Here is a 16599-nt window from a genome sequence, read left to right as displayed (position 1 = left end):
TTATTGGTGTTAGAGCCAAATATTAATAAACTCAATTATGGCTCGTTTAAAGGTGCTGATAAAAAGCTATAGGGCTTATTACAGTTGTTTCGCAATTCAAGAACAACAACGCATGACTCTTTTTTGTGATTCTTATAATCTGATGCTCTATTTGTGAAGGCGGATGTGCACGAAAAGAATGTCAGCGTAGCCGCGACTAATTCTGATCTTTTCATCACCATATCTGCACGCTCAAATAACATCAACTTACCAACACATTACATCTCGAAAGCCAACAACCAAAATGAAATCACTTACAGAAGTTGAAGCGTGTACTTGGTTTCCATTTCTGCCGGTATCCCATACGGACCAGCCACTATTGCTGCATCATCCATCACCACATCATACGCGTTGAACCCGGATTTCCTTGGAAAAATTAAGCATCAATGTCATGTTATATAGCTTTGGACCATAGGGTGAGGGTCTTCAACAAGCTTAAATGATACAAGAGTCCACAAAGAAGCTTACACGTATTTTCCGGTCATTGAAAATCTGAGACCAAACAGAATATCAACCAGAAATTTCATCTGACCATTTGGCTTGATGATCTACAGATATGTATCACATCGTTCAGCAAATAGTTAGATGGCACAGAAATGGAGATGCGAAGAATGTAAGTATGAGCGTTTGAGATCCCAGAAGGCACCTGCTTGCCCATCAAACCTTTTGAAGCATTCTCTATCCAACTCTCGGTTACTTCCTGCACAACACAATGATGAATGACATTTTATTGTCATCCAAAATAGTAATAGCTTAGATATACTAGAGATGAAACTAAGAAGCTGTGGTTGAATTCTAAACTTTTAAAATGAAAACTACCTGTGAACTCCATATCATCAGCCACTCGCCTTCAAGAAGTTCAAATTCACCTTTAGTAGTGCTTTGATTTACAGTGACAAACTTATCAATGGCCTGCATTTGAAAAATTCAATTACTGAAGCTGAAAAAGGAGAAACTCTTTAGTGGAGAAGAGAAAGTAATAGCCCAAACCTGTCTCACTTGTGGACCACCCCTTGAAATGGCTGATAACAACCTCTGTCTTTCTTCAGTTTGTTTTTGCAGCACAAACGTTGTTCCCTGCGCTATAGGATTCACATATAAAATGGTGAAGTAAATTCAAAATTACATGAATCCATTTGAGGTAAAATGTTGGTAGAGAGAGATTTACCTTGTTCCCACGTGATATACGGATATTTCCTGATTGGGACAAGTAAGTGGTATCCAACCAGCCCTTTGCTTCATCTCCAAGAAGTCTAAACGGTACAGGGTAGGGGACTTTGAAGGGAAGAAATTTAAAGGAAAAGGCAGCTCTGTCAAACTGGAAGAGGATCCGTTTCCCATCTTTGGCTGAAGCTGATGCCTGACTCATTTTATTTTCCATATAAATGTTAAATAACTATGAAATGTGTTTCCTCAAAATCTTTATGCATCAAGCAAGAACTATTACTTACTTGGGCTTAGTGCCTCATTGAGTCTGGAGTTCAATAGTATTTTGTTTACTTCACTATTGATTATTTTGTTTACTCTCTCAACTATTGTACATGATATGGACTAATAGAAAATAATGCAAACTAGGAGCATTTATTTTGTGTTGTAGAATAGATAGATAGATAAATAAAACATACTATGATTGAATTAGATGTGTATAGTATTACCTCTACTTTCAAGTCGCCAATTGTATCAGAAAAATTTATAATATTGGAGACACGTGGATCGTCGGTTTGAAGATATATCTCCTGAAATACACTGAACGAATCAACCCCCACAAAGCTTCTCTGCATAACCACAAAAGGAGTAGTTCAGAATAGAATAGGATTACTAAAAAACAAAACTCTGCGGTTTTTAGGACTCAATTAAAATAAAAATTGTAATTGAGGTGTTGAGATGTTCTTAAGTAAAATTGAAAATGATGGGAGCAAAAAAAGTACCTGAATGGGAGAAGCTGTTGGTGGCCGTGTTGTGAACATTAACTGCCAACGGCCTTCAATTAAGGTTGAACCTGTCTGTTAAGTTGTAGAGTTATTACACCAAATCCAACACAACACCAATACCAAATCCAAACATATCCACTCACTCACTCACTGGTTCTGGAACGCCCTTTACATCTTCCAATTTCTCTACTGCCCTTTCAACTTCCTGCCTCATCATACATATATTAACATATCAAATGGATTTTTCTCTTCCTTTCAACATTACATTAACTAAAATAAAATATAGGATTTTAAAAAGGACAAAAAAAAAAAACCCTACCGACCCCACCCCACCCCACCCAGCCTTTTTTCGCTTCTTTCTTCCCCACCTACCAACTTTATTTCCTTCTTTCTTCCCCACCCAACCGCATCCCATCCTCAGCAAATTTCCATTTATCCATTGCTCTTCAATTTATTTTATTTTTATTTCAAGCGTGTGGCATCCACGCAGAATAATTTTTCAGCCTTCACCCCGGGTCTTCCACTCGTCCCGGCCTTGCATCTGGCTGAATCTCCAACGCGGCGCCGCCCATTCCAGCGACGCGGTTCGACGTGGGCTTCGCCACCCGCATTGGAGATGCTCTAAGTATCCTTCTGAATTGATGATACTTGATTTAATTTATCATTTTTTCGCCATTTGGTAACAAAAAAAAGAAGGGTAAATATCATATTAAACGCCAAAAAATTAAAAATATCATTAAAAAAAGTTTCTTAACTATAAAATCAAAATCCGAAATCGAATTCATTATCATTTTATTATTAACTAGTGTATTACCCGTCGAAATTCGACGGGTACATATTTTCTTGTAATTTATATATTTTATGTTATTTTTATGATAATTATATAAAATAATTTTTTATGTAAATTATTTATATAATTAATTAAATTAGTAATACATTTTAAATTATATTAATGTCAACAACTTTTAGCAATTAAATTATTAATTTTGTTGAGATCATAAAAATACCCATTAGTTTTCATATGAAATTTTATAAAAAGTTGACGCGTAAGAAAAAAAAAGAGTAGAAATACATATAAATTTGACATAAGTATCATATAATTCCGAACTTTTAAAAGTATAACTAATTATGAAAATAATCTCGCCTGATATTTAAAAGACCATAACTGATTTATCGAACATCGTATCATTTGGAGTTTTAAGACCAACCAAGTTGTGGGCATCAGCTCGTCGCAAACTTGACAGATCACCTCTAACTTCTGAGCATCATCTTGTCTGAAACTTGAAAGAGAATCATCTCGTCTAAAACTTGAAAGAGCGTCATCTCGTCTGGAGTTTTGAGCATCATCTCATCTAGAGTTTGAGAGAGCATCATCAAATATGAAATTATATTCAACCATGACTCCAATTGTCAACTATCTAACAAACATAACTCTAACAATTTAGATATTTTATTTATATATGTAATTTTATTAGTTCAAACTCTAGAGAGAAAGGAAAGAGAAGAGTTCTTAAAGCAGTAAAAGAGAGAGTGTGTGCTTTATTTCATCATCGTAGGTATTTATAGGCATTACAGTCGGGGTAAAGTAGTAAATTCGTCTGGTCATCTATTCTGCATGCTCGTCATTAAACTAATTAAGGTTATTATTAGATTATAACTTGTCAGGTCGTTGTCCCCTAATTACAGAGCTGGATTCTGTCCTCATCATCCCGCTCTGTCTAGTAGCTCTAGATTTCCTTCCTTGGGGCAGACCTCTACTCTTTGGCTCCGCTCTGCTAAGTAGCTCCGCCTTCTGGCGAATTATCTCTAGCGTGTGGCTCCGCGCTCTGGCTCCAATAGCTTAGCTCTGACTCTGGATCTGGCGATTTGGCTCTGGCTCTGACTCTTATGACTTAGCTCTGACTCTGGATCTGGCGACTTGGCTCTGGCTCTGACTTTAATGACTTAGTTCTGGAATCTCTGCTCTGACATCTCTGCTCTGGTTAGCACTGGCTCTGGCATCTCTGCTCTGGCTAGCTCTGCTCTGGTATCTCTGCACTAGCAACGTGGCTCTGACCCTCTGCTCTGGAAGCTCTGCTCTGGCTCTGGCAGCTCTGCTATGGCAACTCTGCTCTTTAAGCATTACTCTAGCAACTCAAAATGGTATTATATGGACCCAATCAACTGTAATTTACATATTCCGTCGAAAGGCTTATAACATATCTTTCACAAGTCAGAAACAAATTTTATTCAAATACGAAGCACTAAAATTACACAGCAAAAGGTTTGCTTTGCTCCCTAAACACAGGAAAAAAAGAACAAAAGTACGTTGTGTTGGCTGAAAAAACACGATGAAGTGTAAATCATTATTAACTAAGGAATTTATAACTAAAAATCTAGGTATGCAATTATAGAATTTAACTAAGGAATTATCGACTTTAGAGAGAGAAAATGATTGAGAGAAGAGAGAGACAGTGAAGGGGGAGACGACGCCGACCGGATTCAGGGACGATGGCGATGGGGTGAGGAAGAGGCAGGCGTGAGGAAGAGGGAGGCGTGACTTTTGTTTTAAAAGTGAGAATGAGAATATATAGATTGGATTCTCAAATGCCACGTTGGAGATTGAGATTGAAAAGAAAGAATTTGAGGCCTGCCACGTAGGCTAAGGTCTAATCGTATTATAGAATTTATTATTATTATTATTATTATTATTATTATTATTATTATTATTATTATTATTATTATTATTATTATTATTATTATTATTATTATTATTATTATTATTATTATTATTATTATTATTATTATTATTTTAATGGACGAACTGAAACAAATAAAGTTTGCAGAAATGAAAAATATATTTTTCTTCCCTATATAAATAAAATGTATGGATTTATTTTATAAAAAATAAAAATAAAATTTTAATTATTTTGATAGACATAAAATAAGATTTTGTTTTAAATTAATCAGTTTATAGAATTTGTGCCTTATTATGCAAACATGTAAATCAATGACCGTACCCGTTTATAATTTACATATATGTGCATGTCTCAATTCAAACTTAATTTAAAATTAATTTTATTAAAAATTATTAAGAATATAAATATTATATATATATATATATATATATATATATACACACACACACAATATAATATATTGCAACATATACATATAATATGTACGCTATTGAGAAATATAAAATTAATAACAAATATACATCTAATCACTAACATTCAATTAAAATAATTTATCGTATATAGATTATAATTTTTTTCTTATCAGACATATAAATCTAATTTTTATCTAGAAAAAATAAATAATAAAATTTATTAATTTAGATTATATGTAATGTTAATATTATTATATATATACATTTATTATTAGTTATATTTATTATGATTAATGAATCTTTATATAGAATGTAATAGTTAATTAATTAATAAATGATGAAGATTATATATGGAAATTTTTGAAATAGTGAGATTTTAGATATGCCACATAGGCTAAGGCTTAATCCTATTATATAATAGATAGGATTACATATTTAAGGACTCCCTTCATTCAAGGTCCTATGTGGCGCATCCTCTATTCTCTTTTCTAATTTATCTTAAATCCTCATTTAATCATTTTAATTTTATATACTCTCTAATCCCACATCGATTTTATTGTAGTCTATGACTACTACAGAACATGTATAAAATAATTAGATATAATGTGCATTCTCCCCCCCCCCCCCCCCCCCCCCCCAATTATTATGCACCTCTAATTAAATTTGGTCAATTAATTAATTGGCCAAATAAATAGTTTTATTTTCATTGAAAGATTTATTTTAACTAATTATTAAGATGTCAATACCAATTAGCTAAGTAAATGATTTTATTTTAATTGAAAAATATTTAATTTAACAAAATTGTCAAAGTCAACGAAACCTGAAGAAATGTATAATTGTATTTCTACATATGTTAAATATATGAGCAAATAAATAGAAAACATCTTCCAGATTTTTATAATTTTAAAATATAAATTTTTAAATTTGTGTAAGATAAAACCAATGTACTTCTCTTAGAAAAGATTATCATGGATGATTATACGATTTTCTGTATTCTCTATTTTTATTTAGCTTCAGTTTCCATTTTAATTATTTTATCCATATATTCTCCAATCCCACATCAAATTTATAATAGTCTATAACTACTAGAGAACATATATAAAAGTATTAGATATAATGTTCCTATTCTTCAATTATTTTGCACCTCCAATTAAATTTGGTCTATTAATTAGTTGGCCAAATAAATAGTTTTATTTTTATTGAAAAAATTATTTTGACTAATTATTAAGATGTCAATACTAATTATCTAATTAAATGATTTAATTTTAATTATAAAATGGAAAAAGATTTTTGGACACCAGGTGTCTTAGACACCTTCATAAAAAAATCGATTTTTTCTTGATGTTTAATTTGACCGATTTTTTGCTATTTATTTTTAAAAATATATTCAACCGATTTTGTTATTACCCTTTTCGTCCCACGAAGCATGACACAATTTCTTTTTTGGTCTGTCCCACGAAGCATGACATGTTTCTAAAAATGGCAAAAAATTTACCCTTTATTCACATTTTCACTTTTCACCTCCTACACTTAACACACAAAATACCAATTTCTTAATTTCCGTGCCGAAAAGAACTGTGTCATGCTTCATGGGACGAAGGGAGTATTTTTTATCTTTATATTTTTTTCCCAAGTTCACTAATTTTTATATAAAAATATATAAAAATTGAAGATACTAACAAAATCGGTTGAATATATTTTTGAAAATGATGTTTTAGACAAATCACTAAATAATAAAAAATCAGTCAAATTAAACATCAAGCAAAAACTGATTTTTTATGAAGGTGTCTAAGACACCTGGTGTCCAAAAATCACTCCCCTTATAAAATACTCCCTCCGTCCCGATAATGAAGTCCCCTTTCTTTTGGGCACGGGTATTTAGGAGAGTTAAAGTAGATGTAAAAGTAGTAGGAACCACATAATTGATGCTTTAATTAATGTTATTTTATTTCTTAATTAACACCCACACACACATACACTCAATCGCAGAGAAGAGAGCAGCCGCCTCCACCGGCAACTCCGCCGCCAGCCACCCTCTGAAATCCGGCGGCCGCAGCAGTTAGCATGGCCAACCACCACCGCACGCCCAAAGCCGCCAATCGCCTCCCCCTTTCTCCTAACCTTCCTATCTCTAAATCACACTAAAACCCTAGATCCCTAAATCTGCCCCTCAAGCTTTGATTTCTGGCCTCCGCACCGCCGTTCCCTAGCTCCCCCTCCCTCTTCCCATTGTTCGGCCAGACAGCAGCAGCTAATAGCCACCGTCGTTGTCGCCCGGACTCCCGATCTCACCTCTCTCCCTCGATTGATGCTCACACAGTAACACCAACAGCACAAGCCAACACAACAAGCCAACATAACAACGCCTCTCTCCGCGAACCGCCGCTGCTGTGCTCGATTTATGGCGAGGCAGCAGGAGCTCCACATTCGTCTTTTCCTCTCGGTTAGAGAGAGAGAGAGAGAGCAGAGGGTGGGGATTAAATTTTTTGGTTGAGATGGAGAGGGCGACGAGGCCGGCGGATAGCCATGAGTGTCGCCGACGGCGGAGGAGGGAGGCGCGGTGGAGGCGCCGGAGAAGAGATTCGCTGAAGAGAGAGAGAGGGGAAGGGGGGGTGGTAGAGAGAGAGAGAGAGCCGAGTAGTGTGAGGTATATGGAGGGATTAAAAGGAAATCATGTTTAATTAGAAATTAGTTGCCCTTAAAATTTACCCAAAAAAGAAAAGGGACTAGTTACATGGGACAGCTCAAAAATGAATAGGGGACTTGAATATTGGGACGGAGAGAGTATATAATTTCACAAAATTATCAAGTTGGCGTACCTTGAAGAAATACATAATTGCATTTATCCATATGCTAAATATTTGATCAAATAAATAGAAGAAAAATATATGCCAAATTTTTAGAATTTTGGAATATAAATTTTTAAACTTATACTCTCTCCGTCCTTATAAAAGGTATCTATTTCTAAATGGCACGAATTTTAATAAAGTAGTTTTGATGAGGAGTAAAATATGCGTAAAGTAAACCTGGCAGCACCTGAATAATCAGCCCTGGAAAACGAGAGGGTTGAAAAGAACTTGAATACTGTTTCTAGGGGAAAGCATGAAAGGCAGAAGCTTCAGGGCCATTTCAAGAGGATTCTACCACTAAAAGTATCAGGGCTGACATAATCAGAGAGGAGGGAAGTGGGTCAAAGGGTCAGATCTGGAATAAAACGGCGAAGAAGTAACCTGTGGAACCGAGCAGGGCTGACGCATCTACGGAGAAAGCTTCAGAGCTAGCGGACCCGGGTTGCTGAGAAAGACTGAAGGCATACCGATCATTGACAACTTCGAAGATTCTTCCTAACTACCGGGGTCGCTATCAGACGTGGAATTACCAATTTATCCCTATTGTAAACGTCTATAAATAGGAGATATGTTTGTCATTGTAAACACACACTATTTGATAATATTACTTCTCTCTCGCATTCACAACTCTATTATTTTCTCGATTCATCACACACTACAGGTGAATTACTTTCTCCGTGAATAATGGGGTGTGATTATCGAACTCATCAACTGGCGCCGTCTGTGGGAACGCGGATCGAGTTTAAGACGTGAAGAAATCTGTGCATGAACTATGCAAGAAATCTGTGCATGAACTATGCTCTTCCAAATTTCTTGGCAAAAGTTGTATATCTTTGTCGGGAATTCGGGTCTAAGGAGCGTATACAATTGTTTGTGGGTGTTTTCTTGTGTTTTGATTGGTTTCGTGGTTGGGTGTTTGTATGGGTTCTTCCAATTTTACGTGCATCTTAGTTAATTTTAGATTTCACGTGTTCTTCGTGTTCACATGCTTTTCCTTGCGCTGATTTTTGTTTAAATTCATGTTTCCTGTGATATCGAGAATTTCTCGTTTACAGATCTATGGAATATTCGGGATTTGGCTTTCTGTCGCTTTATTTGCGGTGGGGATCCGTTCGATCTATTGAATTTCTTGGGAATTTCTTGCATGACTTCCGTATCGAGTGGGAATCGGTCTTCTTATGGGAGTTCTTCACGAGAATTATGAGCTACTATCTCAGCGAATAAGAACACTTATTATCCGAAGAATTTACTTTGTATTATTTTTGGGATTTTTAACTTTGCCTCTACAGGTCATGGAGGACACGAACATCATCAAGAATCTGATGGGGGATTTCACGGGAGAGGGCAGGGCTTATGCTCCTTCTACAGCTGCTACCGTAACTAACGAGGGAATCTGTGTGGAGGACTTCACACCTACTGGCCTCCTTAGGGTTTTTAGAAATATTGTGTGTGAATGAGGATTTTCGTATATGTCATAAAATGGAAAGAGCACACTTATTGTTGACGGAAGAAGTACAATCTAAAAGGGTTTCAGATTGCATAATTTTTTAATTCAAACTTTAAATTTAATTTTTGATCTTTTGTTATGTTTACTATTCCATCCGTCCACTAATTCATGACCTAGGGGAGGAAACACGGATTTTAAGAAAAAGTATATTGTTTATTAGTTGAGTGGAGAAAAAGTGTATTGTTTATTGGGATCCACCAATTAAAAAATATATAAATAATTACTAAAAATGGGTAAGACATGAATTGGTGGACGAACCAAAAAAGAAAGTAGGACATGAATTTGTGGATGAAGTGAATATTTATTACTAATGTTTACTTTGTAGACGAGACGAATACATAATTATACTAAGAATTTATATTTGATTATTGATATTTTATAAATTTATGTTAGGGAACGAGAATGAATTAACATTTTTTTTTTCGTTCGGGTTTGTGTCCTCAGCACATTTTGACAATAGCTCTCCATTTATTAGGCAATCAATATTTGGAAAATGGGAAGTATATAAACGTAAAAAAAAAAAAAATAAATAAAAACTAAAGATTTTCATCCAAAAATAAAAATAAAAACCCTACAATTACTAAATATGTTGTGCCAAATGATTCTACGTACTACTTTTTAAAATAATTTTCATCGATTATCGACGAACTACACACTAATCTTCCAATCCGCCGCCTCCATCATATCCGCCGCCTCATCGCCTGTAGCTCTATCTTTGCCGAATATAATCTTCCAATCCTCAATGTAAGGCCAACTTTTTTTGCGAAAATTGCGTACGTTGTTATCAACCTGAATTGTAATGACAAAGGTTCATACAACAATCACAAAAAGGGTATACGCGAACATAAATATTGATTCTCAAACTTACCCTCACAAAGTTCTCCCACTGTTCGTCATCACAGTCAATCATGTGCTTCTCGTTGTTATTGAAGCCAACTCCACTAGTTTTGAGGATATTCCATAATGAATAGTAAGTTTTTTTCCACGTTGTCACCTTCGAGTTTATGTGAGGCATTCCTCTCAAATCGGTGTTGGGAAACTCCTTCTTCATTGCCTCCTCTAACTTACTCAAATAGCCGGCTCGAAATCCGTTGTCGGATTTCCAGCCTTGTGCAACGAGCTCTTTCAGTGAAGCAATTAGAACTTCTTCTTCACGACTCGACCAACTACGACGCTTTTGGTCCGTCTTGTTAACACGGCCAGGACGTGTAGTTCCTGTGCTACCTAAACCACCAACATTTAGCACGTACACTTTCATGCTACTATACATCAAAGTACTGTAATCTACCATGATATATAACACGGCAATATATGGGAAATATAACATGATATAACATAAGAACAAAGCTTTAGTACAATATAAAACGGATCGAAGAACAGATTGTTAATGCAGAATATTAAATATGGTCAACAACAAGGCTTTTTTTCACTATAATACATTGCGAAGACAATCGAAGAACACGCTACCAAAAACAGATCTTTACATGATATAACATAAGAACAAAGCTTTAGCATATCGTAATATTAGAAGATTTATAACACACATAAAAAAACAGAATCAATACATAGCGTCGCTTTTTTACCAAATGATTTTATAACTATAGGAGATTTCAGTAAAGAGAAGGGATTGCTAAGAACAACGGGCCAAACCTTGAGTTGCTTGACTCATCGTCGCAGACGTCGGACCACCTTCTTACTGCTTCGATGGAGGGCGACTGTTCCCTGAGCTGCTCGACAACCTTTCTGCTTCAACAAATGGAGGGCGACTGTTCCTCTTCTTCTGAGGTTTTTCTTGGCGGGCGAAAGTAACTTCCGAAAAATAGGCTTGAGTGTGATAATGGGGTGGGTCGATTTCATGAGGACATGGCTGGAATATTCAAAAATTTAAAGGGACAATTGTGTCCATTTTTAAGTTTATACAACATGTTACTATGAATACCAAACATAAATTAGGATTAATTAACCGTAATAGCAAACAACCAACCAGTATTAATAATGCGTAGTTATCCACGCTAATTATCTGGGGGAATACTAATCTTGAGTAATCCGTAATTGAAAACCAAACGAGCCCTAAGGGCATAGCTGGTATGCAGGAATTATCCACGCTAATTATCTGGGGGAATACTAATCTTGAGTAATCCGTAACTGAAAACCAAACGAGCCCTAAGGGCATAGCTGGTATGCAGGAATTGAATGGGAATGGAATGATGATTCCTGCGCCCATTCCCAATCCTGTGACTGGTACGATTTTTGTAATGAGAATCGTCATTCCAGACGGAATGCCTATTCCCATGCATATGAGATTAGCCATTCCTCCCCTCCCCCATGGTGCCATTCCTCCCCTCCCCCATGGTATTATGTACATATCAGACGATATTATTAGACAATAAATTATCTGAGGTGATAATTTTGGTGATTGAGAAGTTAATGTGACATATCAGACGATAAATTATTTGAGGTGACAATCTTGATGATGAGAAGCTAATGTAACAAATTATTAGACGATTATTCTTATATGAGGCGCATATCGCGTTCATAACTAAAATTATGCGTCAATTATTAAATTGAGGTTTATTATAAAAGAAAAAGAAAAATTAAATTACGTATCAATATATATTACGTACAACATTCAATCCAGAAGTTTTTAAGCATAGAGATATTTTGAGATTATCAACGAGATGATTCTTCACGTAACACTTAATTGCAATGATTTGTTGAAATTTATCACTTCAAAATAAATTATTCGATTATTTTTTAAATTTATATTTATAAAATACAACGTAAAGTGCCTGGTCTGGAACCATCTCCCTAGCCTATATCCTGAATTATAGGAAATATTTTTATAAACCCCCAACTATTATGTTTGTATAAAAAATATCCTACATAAAATGATGTCATTTTTTGGCATATTATTAAAAAAAACTTAAATCCACGCTCGACAAACTGACTTTCAACATGATTTGAATCAACTAACGTGACACAAAACGACATCATTTAAAACAATAAAATATAAATTTCGTTTTGTGCCATGTCATTTAAAACAATAAAATATAAATTATTCGTTGTGCTACATCACAATTCTTGGGATAAAAAATAAACGCAAGATATTTTTGATACATATAATTTGAGATTTAATATGATATTTACCCTAAAAAAAACACTAAAAGGGAGAAAAAATGATCAATGGACAAATTTAGCACAATCGTTCGATGGCCCCAATAAGGTTGGACCAGGCTTGTTAAATTCCAACCAGGTTAATTTTCAGCCCGACCCAATAGTTCTCAAAAGCCTGATGGATTGAGCAGGGTCGACCCGACCCGCCCATGTTGCCACCTTTAGAAAATAGACTAGGAAGATATTAGCAATATGAGCACCTTGTAGGATTATTTTTATGAAGCTGAAACATTGAGATAAAATTGTATTTCGCCAAAAAATATGTCATTCAAGATAAAGAGAAAAATATACGTCGAAAGAAACAAAACTTTGGGGCGATTCCATTAAATAAATGCCTTGCCAACAGAGCCCAATCAATATTGCTACATCTGACACTCATTTAAATTCAAATATTGGTTGAGTTCGAGAAATCCCCTGAAGCCAAAAGTGAAATTTTTACAAAGAAACAATTTAAGACACATCTCTTTTCCAGCACGTACAACTCAGTTGATAAGACAATTCTCATCCCATCAATAGGTTTGACATTAGAGTCACCACGGAGGAGAATCAGAAAACCATTATTGATCCACTTTTGAGGGGGAAAAACAACATACGAGCAAAAGAAGCAACTCCAAAATTTACCTGTGCTTCATTTAAACAATGTGATTTCAATTATGATATATACCCTCAGTGCAAAGCTTAACAGCATTTAAATGGCCTCATGTTTGATAAAAGACGAAGTATATTCAACATTTATGTCCCCACTGACTGGTGACAATGTTTCGCCTCAATAACACGGGGCGGGGAGAACTAACAAGGATCTCAACACCAAAGTTGATAAGAAAATGAACAGTTAGTGCCTAACTAAGTAACTTTGACTGCAACTTACATGAATGGAACTTTATCAGAGCCTAATGTTACATTCTGTGCGGATTCTAATTCTAGAAAGGGTTGTTAGCCTGCAATTTCTCTGCCCTAGTATTTCTACAGATCAGTGATATTACAGTTTCCTACATGTTACCAGCAATGAAGGATTGCAGGAGCCACTTATATATTATACCTTCTTTCTTAATGGGAGATTCTAACCATGGTAAGTTACACAGTCACTGCACCGCCTAAACTCACAATCAACTCTGATCATGGCATCACTCTTACCCACTCATAACGGCCAGGGAGGGGCAAATCATTAACAATGTCGAAATTATACCTGCACAGTTGGAAAAAATGGATGATATCACTTGCTGCCAAATAATTTATAGTCACGTTCTTAAATCAAGCCATAAACAACTCCAACTCAAACAAAGAGCAGCTCAGTTTACGTAGACAGAAAAAGAAAGCACTTACTTCTCCATGAAGAGACGCTCCTGCGGCTGCTCTGCATGGGAAAAAAATTCCTCCATCTCACGGGCGGTCGGGATATTTCTATGTGCATTTTGGGCCCTTCGATTGGAAACATCAGGACTTCTCCGCTTTGTTGAAGACCCGGGCGCTGTGATACTGTCAGCAGCTCTGATCATACTACAAGGGGTGCTTTCTCTTGTGCCCCTGCAGCAAAATATAAATATAGCACATTTCATTAACAAGTGGTTTTCTTAAGATATAAAGGACTCAACAGAGAAATAATTTTAACAGAAAGTGAAGCCGAACCCTCACAGTACACAGACAGAAGCGCCCTAGAACATACTAATTAACAAATACAGTTTGGAGTTATGAAAAGCCCTTGCAGAAAATGCATCCAGTTAACTTTTGGATCAAAAAACATTAGACATATACAAACGGCAGTCCGTGCGTGGAGTGTAGTAAATTTCATCAAAATCAGATATAAAAATCCATCTCTATAGTTTCAGAATTTGTAGAAGCCATGATGGTGTACTGAATCATGTTATCACCGTAATAGTAAATAATCAATGAAAAGCGTAATCAACTAATTTGTAACGGGGTTTTGAGCGTGTTCAACTTGCAGAGATTCCAAATGGACTGTCCTGTGCTGCAGAATAAGAAATCCTACGTCCAGATACTGAAACCAAATGAATGGTAATGGCAGTGCCCTACGGACATTTACTTTTCATGATGGATAATATACATAATTGAGGTTAGCTCAAATTATGGAGGTTATTAAGGCCTTGGGATATTCCAAAATTCTAATCCATGTAAGTAAACAATGGATTAACCTATACTATTTTTATCTATCTAGACGAATCCTCTATAGTAAATGTCCCTAAACAAATTATTATTAAAGCCAAACAGCATCAGACACCATGAAGTTCTCTATCGATTATACTTAAAAAAAACATAGAAAAGTAATTCAGTTAACCAAAAGAGGGCAAACATGGAATACACCAACTACCAGTTAATCCCCTACACCAAATACAGACTGCCGTTAAATTGGAGGCTGCATAAAAAAAATGAATCGTAGATGAGGACTCTAATTTCTGAAAATGATGACGACCAAAGCCCTCTGAGAGAAATTGTGCATATAAAAAGACAAAAATCCGTTCTCAGAGGAAAACATTTTAGAAAATTAAATAAATGTACAGCACAGAGGCAAGCATCGTTCAAGTAATTCTCCTTTTTCTTTTTAAAAAAATCTGTAGTAGAATTGAACTAAAAAGTAAGTATGTGAAATTAAATGAGAAAAAATCAGTTATAAAATTTGATGTCAGAGACTAAGGATGCAGAGGTATACCTTTCTCTAGGTTCCGTATCCAAATTATTTTCACCGAAAGATGCCTCAATCTCCAAATCCCCAATTTGAGAACCCCCATTTAGCCACTCGGCGCATCCGCCCACTTCCTTGGCAGGCTCAATTGGAGAACCCTGATTTGTGCCTCCGATTTGGGGGTTTTCTGTATCTGTACAAACGAAGCCCTGTTTAGGAATTTTGGGGGAATTCTGGAGGTACTTCTTGAGGAGCGGTGGCTTTTGGAGCCGCCGGGAGCGAAGCTCGAGATAATCGGCGGCGACGGTGGCGGAGGATTTAAGGCGCTGTAGGGCTAGGGTTCTGGCGCGGGTACGGACGCCAAGGGGTGAGTGAGAGACGTCGATATCTCTCGTCGTCTTGGGCTTCCGCATGTATTTCCCCATAATACTGTTACAAAGTATTTTGGTACGAAGCGACGGGTGATTTCATGTGTCTGTGCGTGACAGAGAGAGAGAGAGAGCCAGGAGGGGGGACGAAAGATTTACAGAAAATGAAGGGTGGGGTAAAGTTAGGGTTGAAGGCCCACTTTGTATATTCTACATTTATACTCATTTTCACCCATTTCACTTTTACATCTTTTTCACTTAATACATTTATCATAGAGTTTCAAAAAGCTATTTTTCCTAGGGAAAAGTTATTATTTAAATTTGCAAAAATTTAACATACCGGCCAGATCCGAATTTAAAAATATAAATAGGATTTTCCTCATTTTTTTTCATTTGGCTACCGTAACAAAACGCGTCTCTCTCTCTCTCTCCCACTACCTACAGTTCTCTCTCGTCTGCGTCTCTCGTATCCCGTCTCGCTCTCTCTCTCAAATTTCACCGAACGATTCGTCTCTGTCGATTGTTCTATCTTCACCGAAGAATTTCTCTATTTCGTCTTTTCCAAGGTATTAAGGTTTTCCTAAACTTGTTCCATTGATCCGCATACTTGATTTTTTTAACTTAGGGTTTTGCCTGTGTTTTTTGGCTTTAGTTATGTCTTTCTTTACTTGATTTGTGATTATATCCATTTATTCGTGATTATATATGCTTAGATGCTCTTGTGTTTCGTTATTTTAATGAATTTTCGGAAGTATTCATTTCTTCAAATTTCACCGTGATGAGGAGTGATATGTGCAGAGTAGAGAAAGAATACAAATCAGAGGAATCATCCTCATCAGAGGAATCATATTGGTCAGAAGAACCATTCTCACCAGAGGGATTTCATTCGTCAGAGACAACTCATTCGCTAGAGGAATGGTTATCGCCAGAGAAATCATCCCTTGCCAGAGAAGTCATCATCGCCAGAGAAATCATCCCTTGCCAGAGAAGTCATCATCGCCA

At 35.9% G+C, this 16599-nt stretch overlaps 2 protein-coding genes across 3 annotated transcripts; both read right to left on the bottom strand.

The window, feature by feature from the left end:
• Positions 1 to 9: 9 nt before the first annotated feature.
• LOC131013980 (probable plastid-lipid-associated protein 12, chloroplastic) lies at positions 10 to 2219 on the bottom strand. Of its 2 annotated transcripts, none has more exons than XM_057941921.1 (10): positions 2122 to 2219; positions 1968 to 2042; positions 1695 to 1814; positions 1208 to 1399; positions 1030 to 1116; positions 859 to 951; positions 686 to 739; positions 508 to 587; positions 298 to 405; positions 10 to 223 (listed from the first exon to the last, which is right to left on the bottom strand). In XM_057941921.1, the coding sequence occupies exons 1-10, from the start codon at positions 2185 to 2187 to the stop codon at positions 148 to 150; spliced, it is 951 nt and encodes a 316-aa protein (XP_057797904.1). In that variant the 5' UTR covers positions 2188 to 2219; the 3' UTR covers positions 10 to 147. The 2 variants fall into 2 exon arrangements, with proteins under 2 accessions (XP_057797904.1, XP_057797905.1); XM_057941922.1 differs by having other exon boundaries at positions 2114 to 2132.
• Positions 2220 to 13294: 11075 nt separating this feature from the next.
• On the bottom strand, positions 13295 to 15779 carry LOC131013978 (cyclin-dependent kinase inhibitor 3-like). Its single transcript, XM_057941919.1, has 3 exons — positions 15257 to 15779; positions 13915 to 14115; positions 13295 to 13777 (listed from the first exon to the last, which is right to left on the bottom strand). Exons 1-3 carry the CDS (start codon positions 15652 to 15654, stop codon positions 13708 to 13710), a joined length of 669 nt encoding a protein of 222 aa, XP_057797902.1. The 5' UTR covers positions 15655 to 15779; the 3' UTR covers positions 13295 to 13707.
• Between the last annotated feature and the right edge of the window lie 820 nt (positions 15780 to 16599).

This window comes from Salvia miltiorrhiza, chromosome 3 (assembly GCF_028751815.1).
Source record: "Salvia miltiorrhiza cultivar Shanhuang (shh) chromosome 3, IMPLAD_Smil_shh, whole genome shotgun sequence".
Classification (NCBI taxonomy): domain Eukaryota; kingdom Viridiplantae; phylum Streptophyta; class Magnoliopsida; order Lamiales; family Lamiaceae; genus Salvia; species Salvia miltiorrhiza.
This window is presented reverse-complemented; position numbering and strand designations above follow the sequence as displayed.